Raw genomic sequence first — 17,758 nt, 5'->3', positions numbered from 1 at the left:
CCACGTCCAGATTGTTTTTCTTGAAACGGGTAATTGAGCAGACTGCAGGTGTGAGACACTTTCTTTTGTTTGTTTTGGGGTTTTTTTTGTTTGGTCTTTCCAGCATCCTCATGCTTTGCTTTTCATCCCACATGATTGTCAACAAAAGTGGATAATCCTATTAAAGAGTGAAATCTTGCTTTATTCAGTGTTAACGCAAATGCGTTATTGGATTTCAGTTTGTCAAGCGAGAAAGTTCCCGTGTAATGCAGTCAGTGCACTATCTCTTTGCTTGCTTGTTGACTTCCCAGCCCTAATATCATGCGCATGGTGGTTGAGTCTCTTTTTATAAGTGGCCATTACTTCTTTCCTAGGTATTTGGTGTCGGAGGTCACCAGGGTTCATTACTCTCTGTCCAGAGAAAGGATAGCCTGCTAATATTCCCCCACATCCAGAGCATTAAGCTGACCCAAACTCAGGTATGTATTTTAAATGCTTGTGCAGCGAACAACAGCTCGTCATTGGAACCAGCTGCTTTCCTCTTTCCTGCCTGCCCTGATGAACAGTCTGCTCTGTTCATACACACATAAGCTTTGTCATACACACTGGCAAACTCTGGCTGCCATGAGCATATTGAAAGTGTGTGGGCAGGCAAATTGAATGATCTATTTCTACTCTAATCACCAAAACGCTGTTTGCTTGTTGGTTAAAAAGAAAAAAAAAGTATTTGACTCAATTCTTGTATTTTCTATTCATGAAAACCTGAGAAACACTGATTAACGTGTGCACAGTTTTTGTATGGAGTCGAGGCAGTGAAAGTGTGCGAGACTCATCTGAGAGGAGTCATCGCCTCCACAACAGGAAGTGGGATGGCAGTTGAAAAATGTTACCGTGGCGGAGCGCAGACGAAAACTCTCACAATCACTCTGCCGCTTCATGCATGCATGTTCTGTTTTAATCTTTGTTTCAACAAACACGTCCCACAAAATGTCCATGTCTAACTTTCCCTTTATTGTCTAACGGTGAGAGACCTTGTTGTCCCCCCCCCCCAAACTTGCAGGAAGATGCCTCCAACGTCACTATACTGGGTCTAGTACTGGAGTGCAGCTTACCGAAGACTTTATTAAACAATCCTCAGGTAATCCCTTTTCTCTTTTAAAGCGGTTATCAGGACACTTTCAGTGGACATCCTGTTGAAACTGGTCACACTTGTAGTTTTGAAGCACAGGAACTGAAAGCCTGAGTTACAGAACCTTGAAAGTAGTCTCCTGCCTCCCCCCCCCCCCCCCGGTAACAGTTGAAAAGACGTTTTTATTCCTCCTTTTTCCAGCTCAGTATAGTTTTAACACCATGTAATTCATGAATTCCTCTAAACTCATACTTGTTGATAAAAATGCATTTGCCTAAATTGTTGGCAGTAAACGGCTAAATGTGGAACAAGAAGCGAAGCAGACGTTTGGGAGGAAACATAGAATTTAAAGGAAGGCAGTTCACCACAGACTTTATTTTTATGATGTGTAACCTGACATCATTGATAGTTTGTTCCTACTTTACAAAAACCGAGCCCTGCTTTCGTCACGCCTCCTCCTCTCAAGCAGAAGGCCGGCAAAAAAACTTCAGGTGATAGCTGGCCTTGTCACCCAAGCACCTTCTGTTTTCTCCGCAGCCCCCGAGGAGGCCGCGATCTCTTTCCAGACTCTTAATTGCTTTCTCAAGAGACTTTTTAATTGATGCAGGGCTCTCGGTACTCTTGTGGCACAGTAGACATGAAGCAAGGGGCGATTGCAAAGAACCTGACAATGTTGTCATTATATGAACTGAAGTCGTCCGTGCGTTCTGTTACACGACTGTCCCAGCTTCAGCTTTCGGCTCATTTCCAGGATCAACACCTGCTGCCCAAGTTCTTTTTCAAGTCTTCGACAAACCCGAGAAATGGCCTCTGGTCAGAGTCTGTGATGCCGGCAGATTAAATGAGCCTAACAGGAAGTTAGCAGTTGCCTCAGTTTCAAGGGATTAAATGTGCCATTGCAGGCCTTAAACCCCCCCCCCACACACACACACACACACACACACACACACACACCCGTGGCACAGAGCCAGGGCATCTGTCTGCAGGTTGTCAAGTGGTGATTCACCCTCTGAGACTATCCCTGGTTTTGCTGTGAGATTTGCACTCTCCTTGCACAGATCTGTCAGCTTTAAGAGGCTGTTAGTGTCAGGGTGGAGATAAGAGGTGGAGAGTAGTCGGTAGTAGTCATTTGCATCTCCTTGTTTCAGCTCAAACGTCCCCCCTAAAACTCATGCAGCCTTTTAGTTTGTATTCTTTGTCTTGGCTGTCACATTACTTGCCGTCGTTCTCATGCTTCTCTTGTTTTTTGTCTCCGTTTCTGTGCATGGCTGGTATGCCTTTCCTGTCCCGTCCCAGGGGTCCTGCCTCCAAAGTGAAGAGCGCCTCAGTCTGCAGATTAATCTGTCGGCACGTGGTGACCGGCCCGCTGACCTGGACAAGCTCAAGCCCTACGTCATTGAGCACATTTTGGTCCTGCTGGTCGCCCCGAGTGCTCAACGGTCTGCGATAGGTGAGTGTCCATTGCCTCCATGACCCAGTGGCCTGGACGGGCGCGACGGAGTGGCACTGTAGTAAAACACACAATTTGACCATGACTTATGTGTCGCTTCATAAAACACACACGCAAAGATGTCTCGGGTTTTTGAGCATTGAATGAGCTCATTGAATGTTCTATCTGTGAAAAGCTTGAGATAGTCTGTGTTTACATTCTGATATAGGATGGAGACCTCATCAAAGGTTCTCTGCTTCCTGTTGACGTTCTTCCTTTTTGTTTATGTTTAGTTTACCTCTGGAGATTTAAGATCATTGCTGTTTGACATGAGCTGTCAAATGAGAGATTGTGTGAAAATGACATCAGTTGTGATTTTGGGTTTGTTGTGCTGTATAATGTGGAGGGGAAGACCTCTCGTGACCACAATTATTTTAAGAGGTTTATGAAACCGGTTTCTTGACTTTTTGGACTGGAATTTAATTCTATAAATTATTTCTAGTACGAGATGCCTCAGTTGAGATTTTTTTTTTTCTTTCTTTTTTTTTTACATTCTGTTTTATCAACTAGTGTTGGCCTGGAGGTCAGAGAAGAAAATGTGTCATCAGAAGTTAATATCCAAATGAAACCATTTCTGCTGTGGGTACCCTTGCAAGGCCCCTCGAACCCCTAACTGCTTGAGTTGCATCAGGAAGAACATCCAGTTAAAAAAAAAAAAAAAAACTTTTGCCAAGTCAAACCTGCAAATCACAGAAACTCCATTAAATGCGTCTGTGACCGATGTAAAGAAAATAGTGTAACATTGAAACCTATGCAGTTTAAATCTGCATGAATGCTGTGAGCTGATTTACCTGCACTTCTCTCTACAGGGGAAGCAAAACTAGGAGTTTATATGATCAATTCAGGAGGGAAGAAGCTCTACGTAAAGGTGAGTGTTCCAGTTTTCCTATCGAAGCTCTCGAGTAAACTTATTTCGACTCTAACAAGACGTCTTGTGGCGGCAGGATATGCAAGTGCTGTCAAAAGTTGAGGCGAGCCTCGACTTCAATCAAGTTCTTCTGAGAGCAGAAGCCAAAAACTTCACCGAGGTGGCTTCCATTGCGTGCAGAGGTAAATCCTAATCCCTTCTTGGCTCACAATTACTTTTTTTTTTTGCTGTTCGGTCAAATTTTGAACAGGAGTGTATTTGTTACCACCAGGTTCGTTGCCTGGCCATGGAGCAAAATGCTCAAGCCTTATCAGTTTGAAAATCAAGGGAAACAGGGCAACCCACAGCTTCCTTGGACCACACGTCATGCACAGGTAACGCAGAAACATTGTACCATTTTCTTCGCTCCAGATGTGTATTCTGATGAACACGAACCAAAACAAATCGCAGCATTTCGCCAGTATTGTGGTGTAAATTAGGCATGAATGTCTTGGGGCTTTCTGCAGATGGACACAGGAGGATTCGTTGAGCCTTTTCCAAATAAAGCAAAGAGACAACAACCAGGTGGACCTGTGGTTCACGAACCCGTCCCGGCTGCCCCTCACTGTCCTGAACGCCAGCCTGTCGGAGAAACTGCATGGAGTAATGAAGGTGGGCGCGACTGTGCGGTGTGATAAATTACTACACTTTTTTTTCTTTTCTTTTTTTTAAATAATGACGAGCAAAACATCGATTTTTGAAATAGTGTGCTTTTATGTCGATCACAAATTGTGCGTAAAAACAAGACTGAATATCTACCTCCCCTCCCATCTGTCAGGTGATGAACTTCAGTCGTCCCCTAAGAGTCAGCCAGGGCTGCTGGCATGTCCTGACCCTGGAGTCGCTCAGCAGGACGCTGCCTCTCAAGCAGACCTTCACTCTGAGTCTGGACACCAGCCTCGGCTCCACCCTGCACATTCCACTCTACTTTCATTCTACTTCTTCCAAGGTAAACTGCAAGCCTCCGTAGTGAATTAGTTCCTCTCTTGTTTGAAGAAACTCTGAAGTTGTAACCGCCTGTGGTGGCTGTCAGCAGGGGGATGTGGGCTTTGAAGCTGAACGCGAGTGTGGACGTCCTTGCCCTCTGAGACTCTCTGAGACAGGTGAAGCTCGGCAATATAAAACTTTCCTGATCAGTGAGAAACGAGAGTTTTTTGTTTTTTTTATTGACACACATTTGCCTGAATATCTCATCAGGACGATCAGAGTGGCAGCGCTCGCTGCTTCCTGACTTCTCCTCCTCATCCTGGCCTGTCGATAGCAAACTGGCAGCAGAACTCTGCTCTCGGTGGCAGAATCACAAAGACAAGGTCCCCTGCAGGTAGGTTTTTCTTTCAATAATAACTGACACGTTTCCTGGCCTTGTTGTACCTTGTTAACGTCATCGTCTTTAAACGATGGAAATATGTCTCAGGTGGCCAAGACTCCCTGTAGAGACTTCCTCTCCTTTGGACTTTGGTGCTACGCCTGTCAATGAGAGCAAGGTAAGGACCGCGGATTCGCTGAAAATAGCATTTCTGTGTTCACTGATTGTTTTTTAGTTTTTTATTTGTGGCATTTGTTGTATGAAAATCTACCTTTTGGTTCCAGGTGAAGACTTTCATGCTGAAGAATCCTTCATCTTCAGTGATTTCTGTTGAGGTCAGGATCCTTTCTTTGTACCCTGCTCCATTAGAGGCTCTGGATCTCCTCACTAAATGGTGGGTTGGACCGTTACAAAAAGTGTTTCAATGAGCCTGATGGCTGGAGAGCGATGACTTCAATCCTGCAAGTTAATTTGTGAAAGTGATTCCTTTGGTTTTCTTGGCAGGTTCAATATCAGCCCCATCTCAGTCAACATCAGCACCTCAGAGTTTTCTCTGTTGGCCTCTCCTCACAAGGTACGTCCTGATCCAGCTCCGACAATCGTTTTGCACATTTGCTGTAAATTCTAGTGTGTCGTCATTCAATACATTGCAAAATTTAATTGCCTTTAATTTTTGTGTGTTTTTTTTTTTTTTAATGTTGTTTACCTTCAAAACACTTAGTCCCTCTTTTCCCTGTGTTCATTACAGTTGGGTGAAAGCCTCCAGGGCATTTCAGGAGAGGGTGTCTTGCGTCTATTGCTGCAGCCCTGGGAGGCTCGAGAGGTCGCTGTGGTCTTCACTCCCTCCGAACACAAGCCCACCACGACCATCCTGATTATCAGGTACAGGGGTTGTTATAACAGGACTCGTTTCATCAGGCTCCTTTATCTGTTTCCTATTTGGTGTTTCTGTATAAAGTTCTGTAATTTAAATGATAAATCCCCCTGAGTATCAGCTAGGCACTCTCTCTTAATTATAAACTAAATTATATTAAAATACCTTTTAATTAAAAAAAACAAAAACCTGATGCCTTGTTGACCCTGATTAATGTGAGATCTGTCACATGAAAACTTACAGTACTTCAGAAATGTGACATGTGACAAACCATGGCTGTCGTGTTTCAGTTATCTGGAGAACATACACAGTGACGTAAAACTGAAACTCAATACAGTTTTACGGATTTTTTTAGTGTACATTTAAACAAATTCAATTATATGTAGAAAATTCCTGATTACATTTTGTGTCTCCGCACGCTGCTGACTAGTATCCCCGTCACCAAAATCCCATCCACTTTAATTGGCAATTTTTCTCAGTTTTGTGTGCTTTTTGTTGAAACGCTTTGCCGAATCGTTAACAAAAGAAAAGGAACACTACTCTTGAATTTTGACATTTTGATGTGCTTTTTGTGTACGTGCTCCCAGTAGTGTAGGACTAGTTAAGCGCTGAAAATCCGGCAGACGAAAAAGTTTTGTTTTTTTTAAACAGACATGGAGTCTTTGCACCTTGCCTCCTATAAAAGAAAATATCCAAAATCATGTTGATGATTGTTTCACAGAAACAACTTGACAGTGTTCGACATGGTGACGGTAAAAGGCCACGGGGCCAAAGAGCTTCTCAAAGTCGGAGGCAAACTCCCCGGCCCAGGAGCCTCTCTGCGCTTCAACGTTCCTCAGTCCACTCTGATGGAGTGTCGTGATGGTGAGGTCCATGCTCAAGCTTCATGTGAATGTGTGACAGTTGAATTAGTTTCCCTCCCGGTGTAATTTTAAAAGAAATGTCACAACTGAGTAACACTGCTGTATTTCATCCGCAGGTCTGCGCACCAATAAGCCACTTTTCGCGATCAGAAAGAGCTTCAAGGTGGAGAATGCAGGAGAGCTTCCTCTGACAGTCATGTCAATGAATATAAACGGATATAAATGTCAGGGATTTGGCTTTGAAGTGCTGCAGTGTCGATCCTTCAGCTTAGAACACAACAGCTCCTCTGAGGTCACGATCGCGTAAGTGATGTTTCCTGATACTTAATCATCTTTGTTGTCTTCATATGTCATCAATTTAAATCAGATGGATTATCCAAAGTGTCCTGGTTTCATCTTTCCAGTGTGCATTCACTGTTTTCTGGTTCTTTGCTTGCTTATGTGCTCAGGTTCACCCCAGACTTCACCTCATCGTGGGTGATTCGGGACCTCACCCTGGTGACGTCACGTGGCACCTCGTTCCCTTTCACCCTCAACGTGACGCTGCCACACCACATGCTGCCGCTCTGTGCTCAGGTGGTTCCCGGCCCCAGCTGGGAGGAGACTTTCTGGGTGGTCACGCTGGTCTTTACATGGTTAGTAGCTACGATTCCAGATAGCTGGAGAGGAAGCAGGCGAGGGCCCGCAGATTGTCGGATCATCCCGTCATCACACTTGTGTCTGTTTGTCTTACAGCTTCTCCTTGTTCGGTGTGTGTCTGATGGCTTTTCATCAAGCCCAGTATATTCTGAGTGAATTCTCCTCGCCCAGCATCAGGAGCAACCACAACTCTGTCCTGTCCCGGGAAAATGGCTCGGTCAATAACGTTACTCCCAATGGAGTGAGGTGTGTCCCATCATCTTTGCAGTGACTTTACAGTGACCGCAGATGTATGACGTTGAAAGTCGGGTGTTAATATTCCTCAAATTGTCTTGTTTGTGTTGTGCAGTAAAACTAAGGGCAGCTGTAAGACCTACGTGGACACGTGTCACACATCTGACAAAGGCAAGGGGCGCGGCTCCCCAGCCTTGGCCAACAGCCCCGCCCCTCGCCCTCAATCCACAAAGAAAGGCTCTTCAACCACGCCGTCCCAGCAACCGAAAAAACACAAAGTTTCCCTCTATTACACCAAATACAAGCCCAACTCCTCCACAGCTGCCACTGTGGCGATGGACGAAGAGGTTGAAGACCTGACGGCGGAAGCGCCGCTCACCCCGGACTCCGACATCTTCAACAACAACCAGCCAGCTTTCATCAGCGAGATGGATAAAAAGACTTCCACAGACTTTAAAGAAGGCGTCCGCAACGCTGTAGAGGACAGAGCGCCAGTAGCGGTTATGTTTCCCGTGGAAATGCCTGCTGGGTTCCCAGACAACGTCACACTGTGTCCAGGACCGCGACCAGGCCTGTTGGTGTGCAGTCCTGTAGACAAGAGCTGCGCCGAGCACTACGCCGAGAAGGTGGCTCCGGAGAAAAGGGACACTTCTGAACCAGAGGTGATGAAAGGACTGCACGTGATGATCCGTCTGGGCTTTTTCACTCGCATCTTCTCACGTCTGTTTGTTTGTTTGTTTTGTACCAACTCAGGTCAGAGAAGAGGCCAAAGGCCAGAAAAAGAAAGCACAGACCACAGACACTGGCATCGCACCAGGGAACAATAAGGGAAAGAGGAGTCGCAGGAAGACAGAAAATGTCTCCAGGTGATTGGCAGACTGCTTGACTTATTCTTTTTTTTTGCATTGATTTAGCATTCTTATGTTTTACAGAGAGGTGATTTTCTATTGTTTCATTAGTGCCGTGAAAGCAAACCGGAGCTTAAAAGATGGAACGAAAAGATAACATGTCTTGTTTTCTCTGATGACTACCTCAGTGCTCCTGAGCACAACGTGCTCGTCATGCCGGAGAGGGACAAAGAACCTGATTGGAAAACAGGAGACCGCAATTTAAGTGGGACCCGCAACAGGAACCGCTGTTGCAACGGTTCCAAATCTGAGGCACTTAAACCTGGACAGAGTGCCGAGAGCCCTCTCAAACAGAACGGTGGGTGCACGCCCCCAGCGCAGCTCTTCGTTAAGTGTCTGGTCTGATCTGATCTGATCTGGTTTGGCTTCCGGCAGGGGTTTGCTCAGCTCGCACCCGTCGAAAGTGCGCCACGGAGCGGCGTGTCGGCGGACCGTGCGAGTCGGGCTCCGACTCGGGCAGCTCGTCGGGCAGCGTGAGGGCCAGCAGGGGGAGCTGGGGCAGCTGGAGCAGCGCCAGCAGCATGGAGGGAGACAAGGACCCCGGTGCTCGAACACACGCCTACACTACCTCATCCAGAAAAAGTATGGCGTCCCGCACACAACGTAAACTGATTTACCACTGAGCAGAACTGAGGGTCGCCGTGTTTTGACTCTGGGTTTGTTTTGTTTTCCAGGGGACTCCATGCAGTACAGTGTCTACCCAGCAGAGAGAGACTGCTACCAGGCCGTGAATACAAACTACAAGGCTCTAAGGTAACAAAAAAAAACAAACGCACGGTCCAAGATATGACTCACTGGAATGATTGCATTGGTGTGATTTTAAACCATCTTGAAAAAAATATTTATTTTGTTAATATGAAAGACTTTATCAGCATTGTAATGTAATCTTCAATTTGCTGTTTTAATGTTTCTTTATGTAAATTGCATCTTTCCCTTCCCTCATGTCAGCATGAACAGCTTGTACCACAAAGACTTGTGCCAAAGCCCCGACCCCGCAGCTTCCAGCTTCAACCCCAGTTTTGCCGCCGTTGCCGCGGGAATGGAGAAGAACATTGGTAATGGCAGAAACACAAAATTCTCGAAAGGCCTGTGCATTACTGCAGATTTGTAATGTACATGTTCTGTGCTCTCCCAAGACCTGACGGGTCAGTATCTGCCTGAAGAGACGTGGTCGGCTCCATCCATCCCCCTCACCAACGAGTTCAGATACAACACCACCGAAGCTTTGCCCTACATACCTCAACCACCCCCGGCCGGGCCTTACAATGGGTAGGTCTTACAATGCGCCTGTTTAAAGCTTTATGCTCATTCATTTTACTCTGCATTACAAAATAAGACTTAATAAACGACCTAAATATGGGGAAATGCACCACAGAAATGCTGTAAAAGCTCATGTTGCTGGTCTTCACCCACAACAGAAGCAAATGTGAGATTTTCTGCCCCCTCGTGGTTAACAAAGGCAAGTGGTAGAGAATGAAAGCTCTCTGTCATTTACTTCAAGGGAGTCAAGAACTACAAAAATAAGTCGACTGGAATATATTTTTGATCACTAAGAGTTTTGGGGCCGCGGTGATTTAGAGGTTAGAGCTTTTCAATGGAAACTGATCAAATCAGGTCGGTACTGCAGTGACCTTGGAAGAGAGATCTATGAAGTAGCTTCTTGACAGGATAGTTCCTCAAGTTAAAACGTCTCCTGGTTTGTGTAGCCAGCGTCATTGGTGTAATCTCAGCATTTCTGTTGAGAGCTTGAAGCCACATGTATATCGCACTCCTGTTGCATGAATTCAAATATGTGTTCCTTCTCTCCTGCAGGTTTACATGGAATAGTGCCAACAGCCCCTGCAATAATCCCTACGCCTACTGTGAGGAAGGCAACTATATAGGTAAAACCTATGGAATGGGATATGAGCTCCCAAAAGGATAAAAAAAACATGAAATGATTTGTTACAGATTTTAAATGAGCTAAAACCTTTGATAAAAAGTTGGCGCGTGAAAAGTCTCCTGACAATTGGATCATGTTGCAGGTAACGGAACGTTCCCGAGCGGTTTTCCCAGCCAGGAGAGTCACAACGTGCACGGCAGTCAGAGCAGCTGGTGTGAGGAGCAGCCTCAGGAATCTCCCTCCACCTGGGACACGGCCGCCTGCGTGGGCAGCAAGGTAAACACAGCCGCAAGCAAACTTGACGCCATACAACTCGAGCAGGGGTCGGATCGGTTCTTTTCTTTTTTCTTTTTTTCTTTTCCTGAATATAAACACTCTCCTAGCAATTTCCATAACTTCTGTTTAATGACCTTAACTGTATTTTCTCACTATTATTTAAAGTTTTAGCTATTTAATCAGCCTTGACGTTAGACCATTTTTGAAAATCTGTCGTATGCAAATGAAATAAAAAAATAAGGAACAGGTTTATTTACAAATCATTTCCTGGCAGCCGCTATCGGAGGCTGAAGAGCTGTCGGTTGTAAACCTCTGAACTAAATCAACTGACAATGTCGGCTGCAACGAGCTGCCATTTTCTACTAACCTGCTCTTCTGATTAAACTCTTGCCACGTCTTTGTAGTTTTTGTCAGAGCTTGAGATTGAAAACCTCTGACACGTCATCACGGCGTCACTTCTCTTTTCAACCATTGGCATTTACACATGCACATATTTAAAACGCATGAATAGATCCGAGTAATGTGGGAGAATTGTACGTCACTCTGAATTTTCACCATTTAGATAACTGCCATAGCCTGACCGAGCATATCGTATCGAATATACGACCTGATTGAATCTCTGACATTCAGATTTTCAAACGGTTCATTTCGTCCTTGAGCACAGATTTGCATAAGGTGGTAATAATCTCTGCGTTATTGAATTTGATTGCATTTCGATACAAACGTGGCCCTGCCTACTAGTTAAAGTTTTTGTGGTTTCAACGGGCCGCTTTGTGTTTATGAGCCAAAATGAGGAACAACCAGATCAGACCGCCTGACTTCTCCTCTGCTCCCTGCTTCTGCTTTTTGCTCTGATTTCACCATTGTTATTGGGCAAAGCCATACACACAGCCGACATCAGAAAATAAAAACCCTCCCGTCGTGTCGCTTGTGCTCATGAGCTGGTGTTTGTCCTCCGCTGCTGCTCCACAGCCATACTTCTCGGGGACCCGCAGCCTCTCGCCCATGTCCAGCCTGTTCGGATCCATCTGGACGCCGCAGATCGAGCCCTACCAGAGCCACTTCCAGCCGGAGCGCTCGGCCCCCATGTCCCCCGTCACCCCCATCACTCCCGTCACCCCCCCCCCACTCCCCCTTCACCCGGGAGGCGGAGAGGATCTGCGCGCCCATCCAGTACTCCAGCTTCAACCCGTTCGGCCCGCATATGAACCTGGACATATGGAACTCTTCTTCCAACCGCAGCTCCAACTCGCAGCTTTCCAACGACTCCGGCTACTGCGGAGACGTTTAAAAGTTTCAAACTAAAATTTCGAGAGAGGGGAAAAAAAAAGAAAAAAAGAATTGAAACAAAATGGCAGACCTACCAATAACTGCAAACATATAAACATTGATATGTAAAAGAAAGGAAATAAAAATGAATGTTCTTTTACCATTTATGGGGAAAATGTGAATATTTCTTTTCTTTTATGCTCCCATTTTCAGATGTTAAATGTCGTGACAGGTTAAGCATTTGTTGTATATTTTTCTAGGTGTTTTGCAGTTTTGAACATAGAAAATTAAAAAAAAAAAAGGTTTTGTACTTGAATGAGTCTTTTTTTTTTTTTTTTTTTTTTTTTTAAACACCTTTAAGTTTCTCTTTGATTTGCCTAACTTTCCTCCGTAATGTTTTCATTAGAGCCACATCGGATTGTTTAATCATCTCCAGGTGGGAAACGCGTCACATCACGTCAACATTCCACATGTAGGATATGTTCATGATGTAACGGTTCATTCTCGCCCTCATGTTCCCAGCTCAAGCTCAGGCTCGAGGGTCTTCACGTATAGAGTTTGCATGTTCTTCCAGTGAGTTTTCTTCCAGGATTCCAGCAGGTGTAAATGTGTTGGACCCTGCTTTCGCCCACAGTCGGCAGGGATCGGTTCCTAACGCCACGGGACATTTTAAAAGCAGATCCAAAACACACGGAGATCAACGACTCGTGGCCAGGTTCTCCATTTCATTGAGCTGCAACACAGAATGATGATGGTATTATGTTTTTGGGAATCAACACTGAATCGTTTGACTTGGGCTCTGCTGAGGTGGCCAAAGACGTCAACAAAACTAAAACTTGAAAATTGACACGTAGCATTCTAGAACCCTTTCTTTGAGGTAGTATTCACATATTCAGACCCACATCAGAACTATCATCAGTGTGGATTTACTAGTATAATCAGAAGCAATGACACAGATCAGAATTCATCTTCTCTTACAGTTTTCAGTCTGCCAGTTGATCATTTGGTTTCCTGAATAAAAAAAAAAAAAAAAAGGAAATCAGTTTAAAACCTGGCTGTACTTCATATTAGACTGATTTTATTATGTAGGTTCTCATTTGGTGGCCTATTTGCAGACCCGTTAACTTCCTATCGTTTCTGTGTTTTAATCGTTCTCTCTGCGTCTCTTACTTCCTGCTGTGGACAAATAAACGACGAGAGAAGTCCGTTCATCTTTGTGCTGGACTGCATGAAGGGAGAAACATCTCAGCTGTGAACAACGGCCCTGAGGCTCGGTCAGGTATTTCACCTTCGTTTTTAATTGTGTTGTTTTTCATTTTAGATTTGTGTTGTGCATTTTGTTTTATTGGAGAGAATGTTGCAGAATGACGCATGTAATGACCAGAGTCGGTTTATCCTCTGATTGCCTGACAGGTGAGCATCAACTTTTAGTGGGCAAAACCCCATGGAAACAATGTTGGGCGAGTATTCCTGACACTTGGTCAAACTGTTGAATTATTGAAACCTTTTATCTTGAACATGTCTGATTTTTGCTTGACATGTTGTGCATCCCGGTGGTGTTGCGTAATCCTATAAATCTACATCTATTGGCGTATTTGTTCCCTTTCCTCTCACCAATGTAAGCGAAAGCAGAAGTGTGAAAAACAAAACCACACATGGTTGATTTGGATTTAAAATACTCACGTTGTAATTACTGCTTTATTGTCACAGTTTTTGCATTTCAGTTGTATTTCCCAGTATGTTTTGCTCTTCCTGTGCGCTATAGTTATTTTTTTTTTTTTAACAAAGGAATCCAGGCAGCATTTTTATTCACATAATTTTGACTTCCATCTTTTTGCGATTCATCATGTGATTGTCGGCTTGACGGCCACAACCTACAACTGTGATGCATGTCAAGCAGTCTTATGTCGAATTATCATCATTTTTCAGTCTTCTAGCTTACGGTAATGGGATACTCATTTTTACAGTATAATAGTACGGAAGGAGGCCCTTTGAAAAATTTTTTTAATGAAGGCCAAATATCTTTCTTATTAAAATGTAGTCTGCTTCATGGTTTTGATCAGCTGCTTAGTCTTTGCATCAGTCAGTTTTTTTTTTGTATTCATATCTTTTGCCAGACTTTTGTCATAATGATGTATTAAATTGTAATAGTTTAACATAGCAAGTGAGATTGGTAAAGTGTAAAGGCATCATAAGGAGCAGGAGTGATGGATGGTTTTCTTTTCTTTCTTCATGTTTCAGACCCTCGAGACGAGAGTCATGACGCTTGTTGTGTTCCTGCTCGTCGCTCAGAGCTTCTCACTCGTCGCGTCTCGGTGTCCCCGCTGTGAACGGACATGTCGCTGCTCCAAACTAAACCTGACGAGGGTCCCCGCAGTCCCCTCGCAGCTCGTCTCCGACCTCGATCTCTCCTTCAACCGAATCAAGCAAATACTGAACCCTGACTTTCTGGCGTATGCCGGTTTAAGAGTTTTGGTCATGAACGACAACCCAATCCAAACCATCCAGGAAGACGCGTTCGTCCCCCTGAGTCATTTAGAGAGACTGGACCTGTCCCACAACAATCTGCAGACGTTGTCTCCTCGTTGGCTTCGGGGGCTTTGTTCTCTTCAGTACTTGAACCTTTTAGGGAACAGATACAAAACTCTGGGTGAAGGAAGTCTCTTTCAAACACTGAAGAAGTTGAGGATCTTACACGTGGGGGGAGTTTTTCTCCAGTCCATAAAGATGGGAGACTTTTCAGGCCTCTCTGATGTCTTTGAGCTGTTTCTCGATGGGAAGAATCTGCAAGAGTATGAAGATGGAAGTCTCAAGGAAATGGGACCGATCAGCCACGTGATACTCGATCTCAGCAGAGTGTCTGTGAGTCACCCGCGAATTGTGGAAGCCGTACTGTCGGATGTCGTGAATCCAAACACGACGCTGACCTTCACAGACATGCTCCTCCTGGGGAAAGAACACGCGTCTCTATTCAGGGTCGTCGCCACCCTCGGCGCAACAAGTATCGGTCTGAGAAATGTGAACATGTCACTCCCAGCTGTTGTCGAGGTTCTGAGTTTACTGGCGGGCTCTAATTTAACTTCGCTTACTTTTGACGGCGGACAATTTCTCCTGTTTAATGAGCTTTCCCTTTTGAGTCAACTGCACATGCCCAGGTTAGAGGTCATCTTGTTTAAAGACATCAACATCGCCAGTTTCTACAACTTCCCGGCACTCTTTTTCCTGAAGCCTATAATAAAAACATTACGCAGGGTGTCCCTGCTCAACTCCACGTGGTTTGTGATTCCGTGTGCAACCTTCGCCAAGTTCACAAATCTGCAGTTTTTCGACATCAGCGACAACATATTCACCGATCTCGCTCTGAGCGAAATGATGTGTTACGGCGCAGTCGGCCTGTTGGATCTGCAAACCATCAACATCAGCAGAAATTTCCTGCATTCCATCAACAGCCGGCTCTTCGCGACACTGCCGAAGCTTCAAAACATCGACATGAGCGGAAACATGTTCCAACACATGCCCGAGACTTGTCTCTGGCCAGAGAGTCTCCACTTCCTGAATCTCTCCTCTTCTCATCTCACAAAGGCGACTCGGTGTCTGCCGCCGAGTTTGCGTGTTCTCGACCTATCGAATAATCGGCTGACCGAATTCTACGTTGAATTACCATTCCTCGCACACTTGGACATCTCTGGAAACCTGATCAGGACGCTGCCTGAGGGAAGTTTGTATCCTCGCCTCACGTTTCTCTCCATTCAGAACAACAACTTACATGAGTTCAGCGGCAATGATCTGCAAGTTTTCAAGAGGCTGCAGAAGATGAAGGCTGGTGAAAATCCATATTTCTGTTCGTGTGAGTTTGTTGCTTTTATGACGAGTGGCCCAGCGAATCACGAGGAGACGGTCGGAGCAGAGTTAGACTCTTACATCTGTAACTCCCCTGATGCAGAGCGAGGACGGCCGGTGGCAGACGTGAGGCTGTCGGTGTTCGAATGCCACACAGTTGTGGCTTTTACCGTCCTCTGCTCAGGCTTTCTGGCCGTGTGTCTGCTCATTGCAGCTTTATGCCATAGGTTCAGTGTCATGTGGTACATCAGGATGACCTGCGCCTGGCTGAGAGCCAAAAGAAAGCCCAGGTTGAGGAAGGGCCCGCCGCAGTACGACGCCTTCGTGTCCTACAGCGACATGGATTCCGGCTGGGTGGAGATGCATCTGGTCCCGGAGCTTGAGCAGTCCGATCCCCCGATCCGACTCTGCCTGCACAAGAGGGATTTCCTCCCCGGGGGATGGATCCTCGACAACATCATGGACGCCATCGAGAAGAGCCACAGGACGCTCTTCGTCCTCTCCCGACACTTTGTGAGGAGCGAGTGGTGCAAATACGAACTGGACTACTCCCATTTCAGACTGTTTGATCAGAACGACGACACGGTGGTGCTCATCCTGCTGGAGCCCATCGACAAGAAAACCATCCCCAAGAAGTTCTGCAAGCTGCGGAGAGCCATGAACTCCAGGACATACCTGGAGTGGCCGCACAACGACGGTCAGATCCCTGCTTTCTGGAAGAGTTTGAGAGTGGCAATAAGGAGGCAGGAAACTGTCCCTGAAAGATTTGAGATGCAAACTGTCAACAAGGATGTTTAGGGACTTGTCTTCAAAGATGTATTTTTTTTTTTTTAATTTACAGTTGTTTTGACTGTTTTTGTGTCCAATCATTTCCATAAATCTGTAAAGCATCCATTCACAGCTCTGTATTCTCATTGGTTAGTTTTATATTTTCGCATCTCTACAAAATATATAACATCGAATTATAATTTTCTTAATAAAATTAAACCACAATTTTTCTTTCTAACGTAATGTGCTGTGCTGTCAATGTACTGCATCTTCACGCATCAGCCTTGAAATTATGACCACCGATAGTGTCTCTTCATCATTGCGCCAAGTGACGAGGTCGTCTCGACAGCAAGGGAACATTTTTTTCCGTTGAAGTTGATTTGCATGATGCCGAATAGATGAAAAGTGTAAGGATTTGAATAAATTTAACAGGCCCCAAATTATGATGGATAAACTGGGTCTGAGTGGTTGTTTCAATCAAAAGGGATCTAAGAAAGGAAATGTCAAGTGGCCAAAACTGTTTTTCAAAACTGACTTGATCAATATTAGCCAGGTGGTTGTAATGTTATGACTTGTTTGTACATATGTTGTTTGTTTACCTTCTCAAAAATAACTAATTGAGAATGAACTAACAGTATATTCACGTGTGTTCTTGAGAATTTATAATCTGCATATCAATAAACACAAAAGATAAAAAGGTTTCTTGAAGACAGTTTTCATCTTTGCTCGTGTTTTAAATGATGAATGTGTGTGTGTGTGTGTGTGTGTGTGTGTGTGTGTGTGTGTGTGTGTGTGTGTGTGTGTGTGTGTGTGTGTGTGTGTGTGTGTGTGTGTGTGTGTGTGTGTGTGTGTGTGTGTGTGTGTGTGTGTGTGTGTGTGTGTGTGTGTGTGTGTGTGTGTGTGTGTGTGTGTGTGTCCATGTGCTTGTGTGCCTAAAAGCGTGTGTAATTCATTGTCAGGCTCTTAAGAGCTGACATATTGTTTCTATTGATCTTTGGTCGTAAAACCAACACAGAAGCCTGGATACTGATGACAGGCAGGCCTGGGGAGTCAGGCAGCGCTGATAACACACACACACACACGCAGTTAAAAGTAAATCTATGTTTGCAGTCAATTAACACAATGCATGCTGAAAATAATTCACTTACTTTTTACAGATACTAAAATGTTCCAACTCTACAGAATGCATACATGGATGCATTTAAAAACATCCAAACTTGTGTTGGTTTGAAAATTATACCATTTTGGTTGAAACTAAGCGTGGCTGAAATAAATTTAACAGGAGTCATTCTGAAATTTTAACACAAATTTTAAGTTGGGAATTATTAGAATTCAGGCCTGTTAAACTCTCATGTGCGCAGACAAACTCACTGGTTTCATTTCATATCCAGAAAT

At 44.8% G+C, this 17,758-nt stretch overlaps 2 protein-coding genes across 2 annotated transcripts in view; both read left to right on the top strand.

Moving 5' to 3' along the window:
• The window catches only part of tmem131l (transmembrane 131 like), a 28,654-nt gene extending 16,593 nt beyond the window's left edge, over window positions 1-12,061 (top strand). The window contains 29 exon segments of the mRNA XM_080517720.1: window positions 354-458; window positions 1,040-1,117; window positions 2,405-2,558; window positions 3,407-3,465; window positions 3,542-3,647; window positions 3,737-3,839; window positions 3,972-4,116; window positions 4,283-4,453; window positions 4,538-4,607; window positions 4,702-4,825; window positions 4,919-4,988; window positions 5,095-5,204; window positions 5,315-5,384; window positions 5,559-5,692; window positions 6,406-6,548; window positions 6,664-6,850; window positions 6,997-7,182; window positions 7,283-7,432; window positions 7,536-8,082; window positions 8,174-8,286; window positions 8,457-8,626; window positions 8,704-8,910; window positions 9,003-9,081; window positions 9,277-9,383; window positions 9,465-9,597; window positions 10,141-10,211; window positions 10,353-10,486; window positions 11,459-11,607; window positions 11,609-12,061. Coding sequence (XP_080373846.1) covers window positions 354-458; window positions 1,040-1,117; window positions 2,405-2,558; window positions 3,407-3,465; window positions 3,542-3,647; window positions 3,737-3,839; window positions 3,972-4,116; window positions 4,283-4,453; window positions 4,538-4,607; window positions 4,702-4,825; window positions 4,919-4,988; window positions 5,095-5,204; window positions 5,315-5,384; window positions 5,559-5,692; window positions 6,406-6,548; window positions 6,664-6,850; window positions 6,997-7,182; window positions 7,283-7,432; window positions 7,536-8,082; window positions 8,174-8,286; window positions 8,457-8,626; window positions 8,704-8,910; window positions 9,003-9,081; window positions 9,277-9,383; window positions 9,465-9,597; window positions 10,141-10,211; window positions 10,353-10,486; window positions 11,459-11,607; window positions 11,609-11,777 — 4,044 coding nt within the window. The 3' untranslated portion in view covers window positions 11,778-12,061.
• Window positions 12,062-12,938: 877 nt separating this feature from the next.
• Window positions 12,939-16,393, top strand: LOC308144483 (toll-like receptor 2; the record flags this gene model as incomplete). Its single annotated transcript, XM_080515606.1, has 2 exons — window positions 12,939-13,034; window positions 13,997-16,393. The coding sequence occupies exon 2, from the start codon at window positions 14,015-14,017 to the stop codon at window positions 16,391-16,393; it is 2,379 nt and encodes a 792-aa protein (XP_080371732.1). The 5' UTR covers window positions 12,939-13,034; window positions 13,997-14,014.
• Between the last annotated feature and the right edge of the window lie 1,365 nt (window positions 16,394-17,758).

The sequence above is a fragment of the Blennius ocellaris genome (genome assembly GCF_963422515.1).
Source record: "Blennius ocellaris genome assembly, chromosome: 3".
Classification (NCBI taxonomy): Eukaryota; Metazoa; Chordata; class Actinopteri; order Blenniiformes; family Blenniidae; genus Blennius; species Blennius ocellaris.
Note: the sequence above shows the minus strand (reverse complement) of the source record. Positions and strands in the feature narration are given on the sequence as shown.